The 21,262-nt window shown below is 38.2% G+C and overlaps 1 protein-coding gene across 1 annotated transcript in view; it reads left to right on the top strand.

The window, feature by feature from the left end:
• The window catches only part of LOC110461507 (dynein heavy chain 8, axonemal-like), a 123,008-nt gene that overhangs the window by 45,115 nt on the left and 56,631 nt on the right, over positions 1-21,262 (top strand). The window contains exons 27-47 of the mRNA XM_021514993.1: positions 787-1,022; positions 1,259-1,363; positions 1,685-1,798; positions 2,076-2,138; positions 3,714-3,952; positions 4,238-4,478; positions 5,437-5,636; positions 6,920-7,073; positions 7,471-7,634; positions 8,805-8,907; positions 10,821-10,925; positions 11,376-11,537; positions 13,254-13,478; positions 14,069-14,241; positions 14,525-14,703; positions 15,318-15,505; positions 16,119-16,313; positions 18,376-18,510; positions 19,018-19,179; positions 20,208-20,454; positions 20,928-21,169. Coding sequence (XP_021370668.1) covers positions 787-1,022; positions 1,259-1,363; positions 1,685-1,798; positions 2,076-2,138; positions 3,714-3,952; positions 4,238-4,478; positions 5,437-5,636; positions 6,920-7,073; positions 7,471-7,634; positions 8,805-8,907; positions 10,821-10,925; positions 11,376-11,537; positions 13,254-13,478; positions 14,069-14,241; positions 14,525-14,703; positions 15,318-15,505; positions 16,119-16,313; positions 18,376-18,510; positions 19,018-19,179; positions 20,208-20,454; positions 20,928-21,169 — 3,632 coding nt within the window. The remainder of the gene's footprint in view (positions 1-786; positions 1,023-1,258; positions 1,364-1,684; positions 1,799-2,075; positions 2,139-3,713; positions 3,953-4,237; positions 4,479-5,436; positions 5,637-6,919; positions 7,074-7,470; positions 7,635-8,804; positions 8,908-10,820; positions 10,926-11,375; positions 11,538-13,253; positions 13,479-14,068; positions 14,242-14,524; positions 14,704-15,317; positions 15,506-16,118; positions 16,314-18,375; positions 18,511-19,017; positions 19,180-20,207; positions 20,455-20,927; positions 21,170-21,262) is intronic.

The following is a 21,262-nucleotide window of genomic DNA, read 5'->3' as shown; positions in this document are numbered from 1 at the left end:
TGGGTGATGATATTTAGTCCGTAGCATACTAGGATCAAGGGCTACCAAGTTTGTTTAAATATATGACCTTGAATCATATTCAAGGTCACAAGGAGCAAATATGTTTAAAATATTTCAACAACTTGTTCTGAATAACCAAAAGACTCAGGACGTTGATATTTAATCAGTAGCATGCTGGGATCAAGGACTACTATGTTTGTTAAAGTGAATGACTTTGACTTATATTCAAGGTCAAATTTGTCTAAAATCTTTAAACAACCTCTTATGAATAACCATGGGTCCCAGGATGTTTATACTTTGCAAGTTGCATCCTGAGATGAAAGGCTATACAATGTGTTCAACATAATGACTTTGTTCGACTTTCAATCACAGGTGTGAAATGTTTTAAAAAAAATCAACAGGGTCTTTTGAACGAATTTTAATCATAAATACTGATATTTTGCCTGTAGCTTTATTTTAGATCACTTTAAAGGTTACAAGTTTGAGTTTTATACCAGGTGAGCGATGCAGGCCCATTGGGCCTCTTGTTAATGTTGTAGCAGCATGTTTGGATCCTTCATAATAACAGCCCAATCTACTTATACATTCTTATACATTGTCATATTAAAGAATTTCAATAGGTTGACAATAACATATAACTTGTTTGACCAGTGAATACAAATAATGTGTCCAATATATGCTTGATTTTACTGCATAAGGTATTCATTTCATAACTGATAAATTTCACTAAGTTTCGGTAGATTTCATATCAGATATATGATATGGAAAGTGTCTATCTTGTTGTAGAGCCTCTTAAGCTGGCCCTGAGAGTGGAAATCAAGGCATGGAAGCTGTTGTTTGGGAAAGAACTTAACAGGAAATATCGCAATAAAATGGAAGAGGTCTGCAACTTCATAGAAGACTACAGCAAACGCTTGGCTCGTCCAATCCGAGATCTTGAGGATGTACGAGAGGCTATGGCTGCTCTTACTGACATCAGAGAAAACACCATACAGATAGACATGACACTCGGCCCAGTGGAGGTGAGAAGACTCAGTGATCAAAACAAACAGAGACCAGGAAAGCACCATGTTTGATGATATTGCTGAGTCTATTGCTTATGAATTGTTTGTGTCTTTGTGCAACCAGAAAAAGTCTTTGAAAAGCAACCATTTAATGGAGATGGAACAGGTCATATAAAACATGTATAATAAATATTGGTCTGTGAGCGTTGTGATAAATGTGCAACATTACAAGTTGTTTTGTTATTACCAATTAGGAATCCTATGCTATGCTGCAAGATTTTGGGGTCACCATTCCAAAGGAAGAGACAGACAAAGTTGACTCAGTCAGATATTCCTTCCACAAACTCATCTCCAGCTCAGTAAGTCTTTATACATCCACCTCTAGGGTGTGTCATCCATATACACATGGCATCTCATCTGGGTAAAATGATGGAATCGTTGAAATTGGAAGCAGATGATGTTGGTTTATATTTTGCGAGTTTGTATGTTAAACTGTCTCCTCAATTAAAAACTTTTTGATTGGGTCATTATCATGAAACAAAATTCCAGACATTTTTACCAAAAACCCTCATCAACTCCTTGCAGAAGTTTGTTCTTTTGAAACCCTGATTAGGACTGGAAACGTTAACCCAAACATTTGTAAATAAAGGTGTTTACTTGATAAAACAATTTACTTTCAGAATCAGATTCAAGATGAGCTTGTCAGTGTTCAGCCTGGCTTCAAGAGTGAGCTACTCACTTCTGTGGAGGTCTTCCATAAAGATGTTTCCGATTTTGGACTCAATTATGACACTGTACGTATCATCCATACACACTGAAACGCGCTTCTAGCACTTGATTAGCCAAAAAACATTGGTGCACTAAATTTTAATGTATGGACTGGCATATGGTTATCTGGTATCTATCTCTTATGGAGTGTCATTTTGATTCACTTTATAATTATTTTATTCATGCCAGCTATAGCCATTACATGTTCAGAGTTTCTTGTTATCAAAAATATATATTTTATATACAGAGTATAGGACTTAACCATTTTATGACAAAGAGATGGTTTACGTGTTTGTTTTGCAGGAAGGACCCATGTGTGAAGGCATTACTCCAACTGAAGCCAATGACAGATTGCAGGCATTCCAGGTGTGTAGACCAACTTGTTTATGTATCAGACTACACACTGATGGGTGGAGGTGTAACAATAGATCTCACTGTTGAAATATTATAAGTATAGTGGGTTTAGACTGAGTCGATCGTCAGCAACCAGGTAGCTCAATTGGTAGTGCACCTGTCTAGAGTTTGGAGGAGCCTTTTGTTTGAGTCCCGACCTGGTCATGCATTTTACCGCTCCTGTTACACAAATATCATCACAATTCAGTACATGAACATTCAGTATATCTTAATAATTGCAGTTCTGTAATAAAAAAAACACCAAAATACAAAGTACTTAGCAAAGAAATTGGTATGTCCACATTTAACTTGTTACATGTCGTTAATGTAACAGTGACCATGGCATTATGAAGCATTTGAAATACCTAAAGGATTAGTATAGTAACTTTTGGTTGCTTAACCTTGCACCAACTTTTGTGACTAAAAAATTAGATTGATGGCTGTACAATAAGTCTTCAGTATAACTGTACAGCAGGTTTGGTATCTTAATGTTAACTGTTTGGTTGATGTCCGAGTTATAGATATTAACTTGTCCACAGAGTCAGTTTGATGAGCTGTACAATAATTCTTCAAAATGACTGTACAGCAGGTTTGGTATCTTAATGTTAACTGTTTGACGTCCCAGTCATATATATAAACTTGTCCACAGAATCAGTTTGATGAGCTGTACAATAAGTCTTCAGTATAACTGTACAGCAGGTTTGGTATCTTAATGTTAACTGTTTGGTTGATGTCCGAGTTATAGATATTAACTTGTCCACAGAGTCAGTTTGATGAGCTGTACAATAATTCTTCAAAATGACTGTACAGCAGGTTTGGTATCTTAATGTTAACTGTTTGACGTCCCAGTCATATATATAAACTTGTCCACAGAATCAGTTTGATGAGCTGTACAATAAGTCTTCAGTATAACTGTACAGCAGGTTTGGTATCTTAATGTTAACTGTTTGGTTGATGTCCGAGTTATAGATATTAACTTGTCCACAGAGTCAGTTTGATGAGCTGTACAATAATTCTTCAAAATGACTGTACAGCAGGTTTGGTATCTTAATGTTAACTGTTTGGTTGATGTCCGAGTTATAGATATTATAACTTGTCCACAGAGTCAGTTTGATGAGCTGTACAATAATTCTTCAGAATAACTGTACAGCAGGTTTGGTACCTTTATGTTAACTGTTTGATGTCTGAGTTATAGATATTAATCTGTCCGCAGAGTCAGTTTGATGAGCTGTACAATAATTCTTCAGAATAACTGTACAGCAGGTTTGGTATCTTTATGTTAACTGTTTGATGTCTGAGTTATAGAAATTAATCTGTCCACAGAGTCAGTTTGATGAGCTGTACAATAAGTCTTCAGTTTAACTGTACAGTAGGTTTGGTATCTTAATGTTAACTGTTTGGTTGATGTCCGAGTTATAGATATTAATCTGTCCACAGAGTCAGTTTGATGAGCTGTACAATAAGTCTGCAGAATAACTGTACAGCAGGTTTGGTACCTTTATGTTAACTGTTTGATGTCCCAGTCATAGATATTAACTTTCTCCACAGAGCCACTTTGATGAGCTGTACAACAAGTATGGTATTTACAGTGCTGGAGAGCAGCTTTTTGGCCTGACGGTGACAGAGTACCCGAGTCTCATGAGGATCCGTAAGGAGCTCGGCCTGCTACAGAAGCTGTATGGCCTGTACAGTACCGTGATGACTGTCATCAGCGGCTACTTTGACATCCTGTGGACAGAGGTCGACATTGATAAGATCAATGGAGAATTGGGTGATCTTCAGAACAGGTAGGTAATGCATGAATTGACAAAATGTATATAGTTAACAGATTGATGATGTTGTCACGAAGATAAACCACATTTAGAAATGAAATGTATGATTTGTCTAATTTAATCTTTCTTTCGAAGATATCTGCAATATATGAAAAAATGGTCAGCCTGTTGTAGTTTTGGTACATTTGTTACAAGTGTTATTGATCAGTGTCAAATGTTTAATATGTTATTCAAAGCACAAAGTGACTACAAAACTCCATTTAAAGGATATTTATCCAATAAGCTTTTGGTTTTATGTAGATGTCGTCGACTGCCTAAGGCATTGAAGGAATGGCAGGCATTTCTGGAGTTAAAGAAAAAGATTGATGACTTCAGTGAGTCTTGTCCTCTGCTAGAACTCATGTCCAACAAGGCAATGAAGGAGCGCCACTGGGACCGCATTGCTAAGATGACTGGACACACCTTTGACTTTGACTCAGAAAACTTTACACTCAGGGACATTATGAAAGCACCTCTTCTCAAGTACAAGGAGGATATTGAGGTAAGATTCATTCTCCAATAGTCTTTGATCCATCTAATGAATCTTGTTTAGCGTTTCATGACCACCTTGTTTTTTGCAGATATACCATAATGTGTACGATAATTTTTTGTTGCAGTTTTATGTGTAGTTTGATAATATCCTATGCTTATTCTCATAAATGACCAAAAACAATCACTTATATATATTTTGTCATAAAAATGTCTGAAAATCTTTAATCCTTAAAGTATAAAAGGAAGTTGATTTGTTGTTTAATATTCTACCACATAGACAATATGACATTTGACAACAGATCAGGACCTAAATAATGCATGCACATGCATGTAACCATTCCAAAATGTACCCCAACTATATCTATAGATTATGCTGCTGTATTAGGTAAAATACCCTGTATATATCATGATGTGGTGTGGCAATATCATCAAAATAGGTTTGTTTTATAGTGGAATATATAACTCAAGATTCAAAATTTTGGGGAATGATTTAGCTCAGACCTATCACCCTTTGTTAATTTCAGTTTTCAGACATTTTCTCACCCTTTCTTCTTCAACATATAATATGAAAGATGCTGTAAAACATGAAGATGGTTCTAGTATTCAAATATTGGGCATCTTTTAAGTAAGCAGACTCATCTCGGTTAAGCATGATTTATGTTTCTACTATATCGCCATTTTGTCTTTTTGTGTCTTTGATGTACATAAAACAATTGGGCTGTTTTCGTATAAATGGTCAAACCAGTCAGATCACTGTTGTTCGTTTATTATATAAGGTCGGACCTAGTAATCTGATGCTGCTTTCAGGCGAGTCTTGACAAAGCCTTGCAAGTCTTGCATAAACATGTGCAGGTCCGCCAGGATTTATACCCGAAATTGTTACATTTATAAAGGATCAAACCGGTTGTTCCGCATACAGGCCCTTGTTGTTTTGCCCAGGGCACTAACAACATGTTAAATACTTACAGGATGTGTGTATCTCTGCTGTGAAAGAAAAAGACATAGAAGCCAAACTCAGTGTTGTCATTGCTGATTGGAACGGGCGATTACTGAGCTACTCCAACTTCAAGGCTCGCGGAGAGCTATTGCTGAAGGGAGTGGAGACTGCTGAGATCATCGCCATGCTGGAGGACAGCCTTATGATCCTCAGCTCCCTCCTCAGCAACAGGTAATTCACCAAGGAAACAACATGTGGTCAGGTCACTTGGTAATAAGTAGCTAGTGACCTCTGATCCTCAACAATAGGTAAGTTCACTCAGGAAACAACATATGATCAGGGCACTCAGTAATTAGTAGTTAGTGAACTCTTATCCTCAGTAACGAGTAAGTTCACTCAGGAAACAACATGTGGTCAGGTCAGGTCACTTGGTAATTATTAGTTAGTGAACTCTGATCCTCAGCAACAGGTAAGTTCACTCGGGAAACAACATGTGGTCAGGTCACTCAGTAATCAGTAGTTAGTGAACTCTGATCCTCAGCAACGAGTAAGTTCACTCAGGAAACAACATGTGGTCAGGTCAGGTCACTCGGTAATGAGTAGTTAGTGAGCTCTGATCCACATCAGTAAGGAAGTTCACTCAGGAAACAACATGTGGTCAGGTCAGGTCACTCGGTAATGAGTAGTTAGTGAACTCTGATCCTCAGCAGCAGGTAAGTTCACTCAGGAAACAACATATGATCAGGCCACTCAGTAATTAGTAGTTAGTGAACTCTTATCCTCAGTAACGAGTAAGTTCACTCAGGAAACAACATGTGGTCAGGTCACTTGGTAATAAGTAGCTAGTGAACTCTGATCCTTAACAATAGGTAAGTTCACTCAGGAAACAACATGTGGTCAGGTCAGGTCACTCGGTAATGAGTAGTTAGTGAACTCTGATCCTCAACAATAGGTAAGTTCACTCAGGAAACAACATATGATCAGGCCACTCAGTAATTAGTAGTTAGTGAACTCTGATCCTCAGCAACAGGTAAGTTCACTCGGGAAACAACATGTGGTCAGGTCACTCAGTAATCAGTAGTTAGTGAACTCTGATCCTCAGCAATAGGCAAGTTCACTCAGGAAACAACATATGATCAGGCCACTCAGTAATTAGTAGTTAGTGAACTCTGATCCTCAGTAACGAGTAAGTTCACTCAGGAAACAACATATGGTCAGGTCAGGTCACTCAGGAATTAATGGTTAACTCAATCGCCCCTGAAAACACATTTGAACCTGTCCAATCCAAACGCTGGAATAGATCATTATGAAATTTCAGGGGTGAAAGAGTTAATGTCTGAATCACTGCTGCTTATGAAAATGTCTTGTCGTAATGACAAACTGTGCCATAAGAGACTTTTGAGGACATAGAGAAAATTAAACTTTGATAATTATTGTGATTTTTTTGTTTTTGCATGAAAAGACTTCAACGAAGTATATGAAAAGGAAGTAAAGGCTGACATTTTTCTATACAGGTACAATGCCCCGTTTAAGAAGACCATACAGGAATGGGTGGCAAAGCTGTCCAATACTAACGACATTCTGGAGAACTGGCTGATTGTACAGAACCTGTGGGTGTACCTAGAGGCTGTGTTTGTGGGTGGGGATATTGCCAAACAGCTCCCTCAGGTCTGTACTCTATTCTAATTACTGTATACCAGGACATTTTTGCCAGTTAAACTTTTGCCTTTTTCACCCTCCATATCATAAGGGCGAATTTAACTTGACAGTGAAGATATGCACATAAAGTACAATACATAGTAATAATATGTAAAGGGCGTAAACCAGTGAAGGACATTTAATGGGGGAAAAGTTTCCCGGTATACAGTATTGTGTTGCCTAGTGACATACAGTAAGATGTTTGACGAAATATTTCCAAACAGAATTTTCTGTTAGGTATGTCTTCAAATTTTCATAAATTGAGAAAACTGAATATGTTTGTACAAATACAAGTGGTTAAGAAGATATTATGTACGATTACTGTAAAAGATAAACTTTGTGATGTCTGAAATGATAATACTTTCAGGAAGCCAAACGATTCCAGAACATTGACAAATCCTGGGTGAAGATCATGCAGCGTGCCCATGAAGTCACTAATGTGGTGCAGTGCTGTGTTGGTGACGAGACTCTAGGTCAGCTATTACCTCATCTGTTGGAACAATTGGAGCTCTGTCAGAAATCTCTCACTGGGTAAGTGTTGTCTGTCAGAAATCTCTCACTGGATCAGTGTTGTCTGTTAGAAGTCTCTCACTGGGTAAGTGTTGTCTGTTAGAAGTCTCTCAGTAAGTAAGTGTTGTCTGTCAGAAGTCTCTCAGTAAGTAAGTGTTGTCTGTCAGAAGTCTCTCAGTAAGTAAGTGTTGTCTGTCAGAAGTATCTCACTGGACAACGTCTCTTACTGGGTAAGTGTTGTCTGTCAGAAGTCTCTCACTGGGTAAGTGTTCCCTATTAGAAGTCTCTCGCTGGGTAAGTGTTCCCTGTCAGAAGTCTCTCGCTGGGTAAGTGTTGTCTGTCAGAAGTCTCTCAGTAAGTAAGTGTTGTCTGTCAGAAGTCTCTCAGTAAGTAAGTGTTGTCTGTTAGAAGTCTCTCAGTAAGTAAGTGTTGTCTGTTAGAAGTCTCTCACTGAGTAAGTGTTCTCTGTCAGAAGTCTCTCACGGGGTAAGTGTTCTCTGTTGGAAGTCTCTCACTGAGTAAGTGTTGTCTGTCAGAAGTCTCACACGGGGTAAGTGTTGTCTGTCAGAAATCTCACTGGGTAAGTGTTCTCTGTCAGAAGTCTCTTACTGTGTAAGTGTTCTCTGTTAGAAGTCTCTCACTGAGTAAGTGTTGTCTGTTGGAAGTCTCTCACTGAGTAAGTGTTGTCTGTCAGAAATCTCACATGGGGTAAGTGTTGTCTGTCAGAAGTCTCACACGGGGTAAGTGTTGTCTGTCAGAAATCTCACTGAGTAAGTGTTCTCTGTCAGAAGTCTCTTACTGTGTAAGTGTTCTCTGTTAGAAGTCTCCACTGAGTAAGTGTTGTCTGTTGGAAGTCTCTCACTGAGTAAGTGTTGTCTGTTAGAAGTCTCTAACTTGGTGAGTGTTCTCTGTAGAAGGCTTTTGCTGGATTTGAATTGTCTGTAAAGGATGTCACAGGGTTTATGTTGTCAAACTGAACCTGTCTTGTCTGTTAGACATCTCTCACTTAGCTAAGTGTTGTCATAGAAATCTCTCAATAGGTACGTATTTTTATTGATAATTACTAAATTAGTGTCTCAGTTGGTACATTGTAAGTAATTCAAGAGGCATATATTATTCATTGAATTAATATTTACGTTCAGTAACAATGTGTATTCAGCAACACTAATTTGTGTGATTGTTTTCATACAGGTATTTGGAGAAAAAGAGATTAGTATTCCCGAGATTTTTCTTTATTTCTGATCCAGCCTTGCTGGAAATCCTTGGACAGGCCAGCGATTCTCACACAATCCAGGTAGGAGGATATTCATGGTATCAATTTAATCCTGTAGACATATTATTGTTCTCTTCTGTTGTGTCATCCTTTTGTGTTTGTTGTCACATACTTCGGTTGTTTTCTCATATCCAAGTTAAGTTGGTTCAGGTGGCATAGAAATATTACACTGGAACTTTGTCAATCTTATAGGCAGAGCTAAATACGCACAGTTTCTGATTTTTATGACCAGTAAATAACAATGAATCAAAAAATGATGTGTCTTTCTTTTATGTGTACAATAAAATTTTATAATATTTCCTAAAAAATACATGTGCAGCACCTTTGTTATAAGCAGAAATAATGCCAACTAGCAAGAGTCAGTATTTCAGCACTTCTGGGCCCCTCGATTATATGCATGTGCCAAATTTTCTAGAAGTCAGCCTTGGTTCAGATCTGAGCCTGCAATTTTCTTAATTGATATACAGTAGAACCCGCTTATTATGATATTCTGTTTGCCAGAGAAAAACATTATAATAACCGATATATTATAGTAAAAGATCTAGCTGTTTTCGATCGTCTTTAGGTTATCTGAATCGGAAGTGAGATGCCCTATAATCATCAGACGTTACAGTCGAAACATGGGTAGATATTAATACAAACTGATGTAGTAGTAATTGAAATAACTTGTTAATTGTTGTTTATATCAGCGTGTTAGAAAAACTTCAGAAGATTTCATTTCACCGCGTAATGATCGCTATGTAAATTCTACTTTCACTTTCAAATAACTTCGAGCATATTCCTAAGAACTATCGTTATTATACATCCTAACTAACACTATCTTAATGTAACAGTTAATAGGAACGAAAAGTTGTGCTACATTTTGTCCTATAAGCGTAATAATATTTTGTCCAATATGTTAATTACGACCACATGACAATCACATGCCTTGCAAGTCGTACTGTGAAATAACCTTGCATAGAACAAGTAACAACTAAAAACACTAAATATTCCCTTTTTAACAATAATCAAATTTTCTATTCAACGAAAATGGTGTTTATTGTAAATAAAGCAGTCGTAATCAGATGTTTACTACAATAACGTTGACTTTCGATCAATTTCTGGAACCATGCTGAAAGGACGGTATGCCCCGATTTTGACACTTTTTCAACAGAGATATGGGGAAATCAACTTCTAATGCAATAGAGAAACTTTTGCTTAAATGATTAAAAACACAGGTCTTCCTTCTGGACTAATATTTTCATTGAAATGGGCATAATTTTCTCACATGACGTGTCAAGGTACCCGTGAATATTTACTTATCTAAATTTGTGTTAGAAAATGTCGTTAGGCCAAATAATTTCCATTTGATACACAGTCCTACAGTTTATTTTAGATAGCAATTAACTACTGCACATGTTTTGTTTAGACTAAAATATATGACCATCAGATCAATAGTTGATCTATTGTTTTGAACTGACTGGGGTGAAGCGAGGTATGAAAAATGTACCTGGAGTGGACAGGTGATCACCACGGGCATGAACAATTTTATAATTATCGGGACCTGTTGTCAAGGTGTCGCACGCGGACAACGTACCTGAGTTTTTACCTTCTATAACTCAGTCATGGCAGATGATTTTTTTATTATAATAAGCGGGATTCCACCTTTGACCATATCATTAACTTTTTATTTTGCTTAAAGAAGGAAAAAATTGATACATGGGGGAAAATATTATAATAACCGATATATCATAATAACCGATATCATAATACTGTTTGTTTATATAAGGTATCCATGCAAACAATCTTTATAGCTTGTAACCACCAAGAAATTTACCCACAAATATTTCATGTTATACAGTAAATTGTTGTTAACTTGGATGTAAAGGCATATTGCCTGAATTTATTTGTACACCAGTTAAAACAGAATGCAAACCTGCTGTTCTTTGGTCTAGGCTCATTTGCTGGGGATATTTGAGAATGTCAATGAGGTCCAGTTCCATGAGAAGGATTATGACAGAATGATGGCCGTCATTTCCAGAGAAGGAGAAAAGATTATGGTTGGTGATAGTCGTAGTTTGTGTTCTATTGCATGGTGGTTAATTGTAATACAGTATGATGCCTTAATCAACCCTTTGTTCTCTTGTTTATTTCTTAAAAAAGTGGTTGCATTAAAAGCTCTTATTATACTCAAAATAAAATGGAAATTTGCAAGAACAAAATTAAAAGAAAAGAAAGTCTTCCAGAAACATTTCAGCTACTGATAATAAAAGGAATCAAGATTAGTTAGATGAAATTTTAGTGAGCAAATCAGATAGTGTTTTACAAAACTGATTTATAATGAACCAAAGCATTATAAAAATAAGGAGTAGGTCACTGATTTTCCCTTGGAAACAAAATCAATTGTGTGGGAGTGTTTGTCTTCCAACATGTATTTTCAAAAATAAATTAACAACTATTCAAGGAAAATGTTTAGGTTTGGAGATGTATTTCAAACTTAATGTTGACAGTTGGAGACTGAGATTAGTGCTAAGGGGAATGTGGAGATGTGGCTGGGAGAGCTACTGTACCAACAACAGAGGTCACTACATGGCGTCATCAGGGACGCTTTCCGTAACATCGACACACCCGAGTTTGAACTACTGGGATTCCTTGCTAACTTTCCTGCTCAGGTTTGTTGAATTTTAGGAGGCATGGTAGTCTAGTGGAAGGTTGCCGGGCTCAAGGCTTGCGAGTTCGAGTCACGGCATAGAACTGTGAGCAAGATACTTTCCTAAGCTTGTTCCAGTCTACTCGGCTGTAAATGAGTACGTGGTTGGGCAGTGCTAGATTTGTTGAATGCTAGCTGTGAGTGCCAAAATGGCAGCACTGGCTGTATGCTCCCCAGGGAGTTGAGAAAGATATTGTCTGGTTGCAAAGGCCCTATAACCACGGATAATAATTTGTGAACTGCTTTGAGACCACCTACGAACTAGGTTGTGATAAAGCGGTATATAAGAACCTCAAATTATTATTATTATTATCATTATTATTTATATGTCATGATCAGTGAGAAAAGAGATAACAGTGGTATTTATAGAATGCTTCGAGTGATGGTACCTGTATCTGTTGAGTAAAAGTGATGGTACCTGTATCTGTTGAGTAGGAGTGATGGTACCTGTATCTGCTGAGTAGCAGTGATGGTTCCTGTATCTTTTGAGTAGCAGTTATGGTACAAGTATCTGTCGAGTAGCAGTGATGGTATCTGTTGAGTAAAAGTGATGGTACAAGTATCTGTCGAGTAGCAGTGATGGTAACTGTATCTGTTAAGTAGCAGCGATGGTACCTGTATCTGTGGAGTAGCAGTGATGGTACTTGTGCTTGTTGAGTAGCAGTGATGGCACCTGTATCTGTTGAGTTGCAGTGATGGTACAAGTGTCTGTTGAGTAGCAGTGAAGGTACAAGTATCTGTTGAGTAGGAGTGATGGTGCCTGTATCTGTGGAGTAGCAGTGATGGTACCTATATCTGTTGAGTAGCTGTGATGGTACCTGTATCTGGTGAGTAGCAGTGATGGTGCCTGTATCTGTTGAGTAGGCGTGATGGTACCTGTATCTGCTGAGTAGCAGTGATGGTTCCTGTATCTTTTGAGTAGCAGTTATGGTACAAGTATCTGTAGAGTAGCAGTAATGGTACCTGTATCTGTGGAGTAGCAGTGATGGTATCTGTTGAGTAAAAGTGATGGTACAAGTATCTGTAGAGTAGCAGTAATGGTACAAGTATCTGTAGAGTAGCAGTGATGGTAACTGTATCTGTTGAGTAGGGCTGATGGTACAAGTATCTGTTGAGTAGCAGTGATGGTAACTGTATCTGTTAAGTAGCAGTGATGGTACAAGTATCTGTTGAGTAGGAGTGATGGTACCTGTATCTGTTGAGTAGCAGTGATGGTACATGTATCTGTTGAGTAGCAGTGATGGTACCTGTATCTGTTGAGTAGCAGTGATGGTACTTGTGCTTGTTGAGTAGCAGTGATTGGACTAGATATCCTTTTCATTCCTAGAAGTTTGCAAAATGTCTGGACTTGAAGTTGTAAATTATAAAAGAAATCATCACTTGAAGTTGTAAATTTTAAAAGAGATCATCAAGTTTAACTGTTCGATTATTACCGGTAAATGTCTACTTTTTGGTTACATTTTTGCTAGTGTTACGTCAGATTCCGTCAATTTCATAATCATGGTATTGGTATCTTTCACACATATATGAAAATTGAAGTGGCATCTGTTACAATGTGAAGATATCACTCCTTGTGACCAATTGTTACAGTATTACCTGCATTAAAAGCGGCAGATTTGCTGTTCAGATGCAGACGAAGTGATGGAAGTGGTTATCACACTTGCTTTGTGTGCTTTAGGTTGGATTACTAGGCATCCAGATGATATGGACCAGAGATGCAGAGATAGCGTTACAGCACGCTCGCAGTGACAAAAAGATAATGCTAACGACCAACCAGCGCTTCCTGGACATGCTCAATAAGCTGATTGAGCAGACAACTCACGACCTCACCAAGGTGGAAAGAATCAAGTACGAGACACTTGTCACAATTCATGTCCATCAGCGTGACATATTTGATGACCTGGTGAGTTTTGAAGGGTTGTTTGCTGTTTGTTTACTATATATATAAACTTTTAACATAAATGTTTATTTTTCCACATGGATTTCATTTCTGGTATGTGTACCAGTTTTGATCAAACATTACTGAAAAGTTTATTTAATGTTTACATTTAACTCAATCAAACAGATAACAAAAATAAGAGAAAAGAGCAATCATACATAGAACCAATAAAGAGGGTATGATGGTGGGTGCTGGGCTCAATCATACATAGAACAAATGAAGAGGGTATGATGGTGGGTACTGGGTTCAATCATACATAGAACAAATGAAGAGGGTATGATGGTGGGTGCTTGGCTCAATCATACATATAACCAATGAAGAGGGTATGATGGTGGGTGCTGGGCTCAATCATACATAGAACCAATGAAGAGGGTATGATGGTGGGTGCTGGTCTATCTTGTTTAGCCTAAAATGCTTTCAACTCTAAGACTGTTTGTCCTTAGCTCTATAAAAATAAGCATGAAGTTGCCCTTCACTCAAGGGCAGAAAACATGGAAAACTTTCCAGTTTGCAGTATAAATCATCCTTTGAATCCTTCTGTTTCACTGTTCTAGACAAGGATGCACATCAAGTCGGTGACAGACTTTGAGTGGTTGAAGCAAGCCAGGTTTTACTTCAAGGAGGACACAGACCAGTGTATAGTCCAGATCACTGATGTAGACTTCATCTATCAAAATGAGTTCCTTGGCTGTACAGACAGACTGGTCATCACCCCACTTACTGACAGGTATGTGTATGTCACTCAAATAATCAACTGAGGATCTTAACTTTGGGGAGGGTTTTATTTTTTATTTTTGAAAGAATGTACTGTTTAATTGTATGTATATTTTTGAAAATTTCTTTAAGTTTTGTCAAATGAAATTCAAAATATGAAGTTTGTGATAGTACATTAAAATTATTTTCATTCTTTTCTTAAATCTTGCATTGTGATTCAACATTGACTTGGCAGTTACACTGTAGGACTGGTGTTTACATTGATACATAGATGTTGATTGTCTTTGTTTTTGCAGGTGTTATATCACACTGGCCCAGGCTTTGGGAATGTCCATGGGTGGAGCACCTGCTGGACCTGCTGGGACAGGGAAAACAGAGACCACAAAAGACATGGGCAAGGCTCTGGGCAAATATGTTGTCGTCTTCAACTGCTCTGATCAGATGGACTTCAGAGGTCTTGGCCGAATCTACAAAGGTGATGCTGCAAACACTTTTTATGAAACTGTTAGTGGCATAAAAATAGAGTCAGATATATTCGAGAACAGTTAACCGATATCTTACAGGAGTAAAATAGGAATCAAATTTTTGTGGAAAGAATGTTTATGTCCCTGCCATTTTATTGGGGTGGGATATACCGTATAGCAGGGATGATATTTTCACGATTTTGTGGGTCAATTACATGATAGTGAGAATATGATCCGCATAATATGACAAGCTAAAAAATGAGCCTTGATAATTAACTTCATTACCATAATGTTGTCATGAAAAAGCGTGCATGTGGTTATGACGATTCAGATACTGCCCATACCTATGACGATTCAGATATTGCCCATACCTATGACGATTCAGATATTGCCCATACCTGTCGCGTCCTGTTTTAGCTTAAGTTGATCAAGTACAGTATGTTTTTTCCTTTTCATTACATCCCAGAAATAGTTCAGAACTTTATATTTTCATATCTTAATACATTTGTATATACAATTATTCATCAGAAGGATTTTAACTACATGTCTGTTTGCATGGGATGGGCGTATATTGTACTGCCCTTGAGTACTCATGTAAAAGTATCTATAAATTGGTTTTACACAGGTCTTGCCCAGTCTGGATCCTGGGGATGTTTTGACGAGTTCAACAGAATTGAGTTGCCTGTATTGTCTGTGGCTGCACAGCAGATCTACATTGTGCTGGTTGCTAAGAAAGAGAGAAAGAAGGAGTTCATCTTCACCGATGGAGATAATGTTAATCTCAACCCAGAATTTGGTCTCTTTATTACCATGGTATGATTTGTAATGTCTTTCACCTTCTCTGTACACTGCTGTTCAGGTAAAAGTCAGATGGGTAAAATATGCTTTCAAAAACCCTTGTCTGTCATAACTGGTAGACAAATGTAGTTTTGAACATGATACTTTGATAGCTATGGAAGCTAAGGATTGAATTGTAGATAATGCTTGTGATAGCTATGGAAGCTAAGGATTGAATTGTAGATAATGCTTGTGATAGCTAAGGAAGCCAAGGATTGAATTGTAGATAATGCTTGTGATAGCTAAGGAAGCTATGGATTGAATTGTAGATAATGCTTGTGATAGCTATGGAAGCTATGGATTGAATTGTAGATAATGCTTGTGATAGCTAAGGAAGCCAAGGATTGAATTGTAGATAATGCTTGTGATAGCTATGGAAGCTATGGATTGAATTGTAGATAATGCTTGTGAATGCAATTGTTGAGGATTTAGCAAATGAATGTCAATCAGACTCACTTGTTAGAATATAATGGTCTCACTACACTTACCTGTAACATTCATGAATGTATTCAACCAGTTTTACCTTTTCTGCAAAAGAAATCTCTCAAATGTGTGCTGATATACTCATTGAGGAAATATTTTCCTACAGAACCCTGGGTATGCTGGTCGTCAGGAGCTACCAGAGAATCTGAAGGTCCAGTTTAGGACAGTGGCTATGATGGTCCCTGACCGACAGATCATCATGAGAGTCAAGTTAGCTAGCTGTGGTTTCCAGGAAAACATCATCCTGGCCCAGAAATTCTACACGCTGTATAAGCTGTGTGAGGAGCAGCTCTCCAAACAGGCATGGCATATATGTTTTCTCAGTGGAAAAGCATGACAAGTTCTGAGAGGAATGTCACAGAAGAGTTTCACTTTATTTGAATTTATTGTACACTCTTTAAGCATATTCAGCAGGAAACTAAATTATTGATAATTAGTGGGACATAGAGGTGAAATACTTGAAGGTGTAAGGTTTGAAAATTGTACATAAATCATAACCACTCCTACTCCTTCCTTTGCTGTAAATACATGGAGCTCAAATCATTTGGAAATTATACCAATGCAATAGCGTCCTCTGCGAACTTGATATCCATTGAAAATATCAAGGTTTCTGTTCTTCTCATAATGTTCATGTGTATCTTATTTTAGAGTGCTTGTATTTTGCTTTAATGCTTGCCATGATACTTTTCACAGTGAAACATCATTATTAGCTCACCGGGTCCAAAGGACCAAGGTGAGCTTATCCCATACCGTGGCGTCCGTCTGTCGTCTGTCAACAATTTCTTTAAACGACTTCTTCTTCTTAACCACTTATTGGAATTTAACTAAATTTGACTGGAAGCATCCCTAGGTGGTGGGAATTCAAAATTGTACAAATGATGAGGCTGACCCCCCAGGGGGCTGAGGGGCGGGGCAATAAGGGGGCAATTTGGCTATATTGCTTTAAGCGACATCTTCTCTGGAACTAAGAGATGGATATCAACCATATTTAACTGGAAGCATCCCTAGGTGGTGGGGATTCAAAATTGTACAAATGGTTGGGCTGACCCCCCAGGGGGCTGAGGGGCGGGGCCCTATATTGCTACAAGCGACTTCTTCTGTCGAACTATGCACTGGATATCAATCATATTTAATCACAAGCATTCATGGGAGGCAGGGATTCAAAATTGTACAAATGGTGGGGCTGCCCCCTGTGAGGGTTGAGGGGCGGGGCCAAAAAGGGTTATTTAGCTATATTGCTTTAAGCGACCTTTTCTCTGGAACTAAGAGATAGATATCAACCATATTTGACTGGAAGCATCCCTAGGTGGTTGGGATTCAAAATTGTACAAATGGTGGGGCTGACCCCCCCCCCCAGGGGGCTGAGGGCTGGGCCAAAAGGGGGCAATTTGGCTATATTGCTATTAAAGACTTCTTCCATAAAACTATACCATGGATATTGATCATATTTGGTCGGAAGCATTCATGGGAGGCAGGGATTTAAAATTGTACGAATGGTGGGGCTGAACCCCCGGGCTAAGGGGTGGGGCCAATTTTTTTTTTTACTTGGAAATGGTTGAGATCCCCACCATATTACCATATATACAATTGCTGAGTATAACGAGAGGAATGCACATTTGCTTCAAGGATGGCCCTAGGGTCTGGCCCCACCCTCGGAGACTTAACCCCTGGGTCATAACTTTGAAACGATTAAGCTCCCCACCCCAAAACTATATATACAATTGTTGGGCATAAAGAGACGAATGCAGTCATGATATTAGAATTTATCCTGGGGTCTGGCCACAACCCTAGGGACCTAGTTTCTGAGTCACAGCTTGGAAACAGTTGAGATCCCCACCCCATAACCATACATAAAATTGCTGGGCATAAAAAATCAAATACAGATATGCTACAAGGATTGGCCTTGAGGTCTGGCATATTCCCTTGGATCTCATTTGGAGAATATTTTGCCATGATTGCTTAGATATCCAGGTGAGCGATACAGGCCCTCTGGGCCTCTTGTATGTGATTTGCTTGAGGCTAATTTTGTAAATTCAAAGTGATAGAAAATATCATTTCAGTAAAATATTTTCATTCTCATAGCTTTATATGTAATTTAAACCTATCACTTAGTGCAGCTAGGTTGGTAAATGTAGTTATGACTTTGTCCTTGTGTATTTCCATGTGCCCCCCTTCATTATGATGTCTGAACCCATAACAGATTTGCTTACATTTACAACATTGTAAGTTACATCCATGTCTACCTTTAGTCAATTCTGGTGGTCATCTGTGAATGCTAAAAGAGTCAAAGTCACACTTGATCACTTGAGGGGGTGGGGGTATCTCTATGTCCTGCTCACTATATCTTTTTTCTATTATAACAGGTGCATTATGACTTTGGTTTGAGGAATATCCTGTCTGTGTTGAGAACGCTTGGTGCCAACAAGAGAGCTCGGCCCAATGACACGGAGAGTACCATTGTGATGAGAGTACTGAGGGACATGAACCTTTCCAAACTGGTAATTGTTTCATCAGTCTCCTTTCTGCATGTAGATAATTTGTAAATCTCGTTAGGTCAAATTATTCTGTTTCAAGTAAATCATTCTGGAAACGTATTGTTATTAATACTGTAATACTACAATTCATACATTCACAGCTATTCTTTAGTGTTCTAGTCACATGACCTTTACTGTCATTGTACCATAGTTGCAAACATCATGTAACTGGGCTCTGAAGACGGCCTGCCTTTGGCCGAAACAGCACGTAGGATATAAAATAAAACATTACATTTTGTACCGGATTCAGTGGTGTTGTTGCTCATCATTTCTATTTTCATATTGTTATGAAATTGATTTTTCGAGGAATGCTGGAAACATTATTAGCAAACAACATTTTTGTGAAGTAAAGCATATCTTTGTCCAGCTATATTAAGTATTGAGTGTAATCTGAGTAGAAGATTGGATTGGAGTTAATGTTTTGTTGATGTGTAGCTGATCAGACTTAATCAACTCTCATGACAATAACAGGTAGATGAGGATGAGCCATTGTTCATGAGCCTGATTGCTGACTTGTTCCCTGGGATCGTCCTGGACAGTGCCTCATATGCCGAATTACAGGTTGCTATAGGCAACCAGGTGGAGAATGCTGGACTCGTCAACCATCCTCCCTGGAATCTGAAACTTGTCCAGGTAAACAGTTTTATGTCAGCAAGTCTGTGTGATCAGTGACCAGTTACCCCATTATCAAATCACAATGCCCTTTGCCATGATCTGAAACATTGAAAAACATGAAGTTTGAACTTTTTAGTTGGGTGAGGTGTGTTCTTCCCTTTATATTTTGATTTCCTCCTGTTTTTCCCCAATCCCCAATCACATCTCTGTGTATGATGTTTGTATAATTATTCAGGATATACATACAAGTGGTGCCTGTTTTATATTTTTAATCTGCAAAAAAGCAAAATATAAGCCACACAAATGTGTTGCCCTCTCAATATAGAGATAAGATTGATTGATAACTGGTGGTGTAGCTCCAATGACTAAATCATTGACCTTTGCACCTGCCAAATTACAGCGATATACAATAACTTTTCTCTCTAAAATGCATTGTACTGTAACTGTTAAGATTACTGTATACTTGGAATTTTTCACCTTTTCCCTCTTTCGATGTTATCATAAAAGTGAATATAAGTAAACAGCATACCCTATATATTTATTACATTCTAAGAATGAGATTAACTCTGGGTGAACACGGTTTTTACCAGTAAATAGTAAATATTTCTGGGAGAAAGTTTCCTGGTAAACAGTATATTTGTGATGTAAACAATGCTGTTTTATGGTGAGAGGATGTTGTGTGTAAAGTAAACCATACATCCTTGGTATAATGAAGTCATAAGATTCAGGGCTAATCATTGACTATTTGAAGATAGTTATTGCACACAAAAAACCTGCAAAATGAACCTATCGCCCGCAGCCATCTTATGACCCACTCGCGTCATATGAATCTCCCGCAATCACCTGTCTCTGCTCTTATTAGTATCTCCCTACTTCTGGAAATGTTCCATTTGTGTGTCTTGGAAGTTAGCCTTCTGCTTTAGGAAAAGTTAGTTAGTGGTTAGCAGGTATGATTATGTTTCTTGTTCAAATTCAATCAAGAAAGAACAGAAAGTTTCATGATACCATACAGTAAAAGGTTTGACTGTTAAGTGTTGTGTTGACAGCTGTTTGAGACCCAACGTGTACGTCATGGTATGATGACCCTGGGACCCAGTGGTGCTGGCAAGACCTGCTGCATCTACGTTCTGATGAAGAGTATGGCAGACTGTGGCACGCCTCACAGGGAGATGAGGATGAATCCGAAGGCCATTACGGCCCCACAGATGTTTGGGCGTCTAGATGTGGCGACCAATGACTGGACAGACGGTATCTTTTCCACACTCTGGAGGAGGACCCTGAAAGCCAAGAAAGGTTGGTACAGTGGCTGGTCCTACGTAACCAAAATACGGATTACACAGTTATATAGGGATTATTGTAGTTAAATCTTCCTTTAGATTCCATGCTTTCAGATATCTTGAATGCAGTTATATTTTGATTGTGCTTGAGTGAATAAGCCAGAATTGAACACACCAAAATATCATGATGACAAAAATATGTTACTGCTATAACCAGATTTTGGTAGATCATATTTCTACTTGTTAGGCATAAACTTTCAACTTTCACAATTGCAAGCTATATATCGCCTAGATCTCATGATCAGAGATGTCCTAGTTTTTATTCTTCACTGAGAAGGCTATTGAATTAACATGACATTCTTCTGCTGTTTCCTGAATCTGTTTATTCACCATGGGGAAAAAATAATAATTTATTTTTGATTTACAAAAATATCTTGAAAATGATGTATAAAATGATCTTAAACTTGCCCATTACATTATGATACTCAGGAGAGAATGTTTGGCTGGTACTGGATGGCCCTGTGGATGCTATCTGGATTGAAAACTTAAACTCTGTGTTGGATGACAATAAGACCCTGACACTAGCTAACGGAGATCGTATTCCGATGTCCCCTGCTTGTAAGATTGTGTTTGAGGTGCACAATATCGACAATGCGTCTCCAGCCACTGTCTCCAGGAACGGCATGGTCTACATGAGCTCGTCTGCTCTTGACTGGAGACCCATTCTTCAGGTGATCAGTGCACTTTGAATCTATCAGAAATGTTTTGTCTTCAATATTGAGAAAAAAATCTATATGCTTCCTTTAACCGGCCTTTTACTGGCC

The sequence above is a fragment of the Mizuhopecten yessoensis genome, unplaced genomic scaffold, assembly GCF_002113885.1.
Source record: "Mizuhopecten yessoensis strain PY_sf001 unplaced genomic scaffold, ASM211388v2 scaffold10631, whole genome shotgun sequence".
NCBI lineage: Eukaryota > Metazoa > Mollusca > Bivalvia > Pectinida > Pectinidae > Mizuhopecten > Mizuhopecten yessoensis.
Note: the sequence above shows the minus strand (reverse complement) of the source record. Positions and strands in the feature narration are given on the sequence as shown.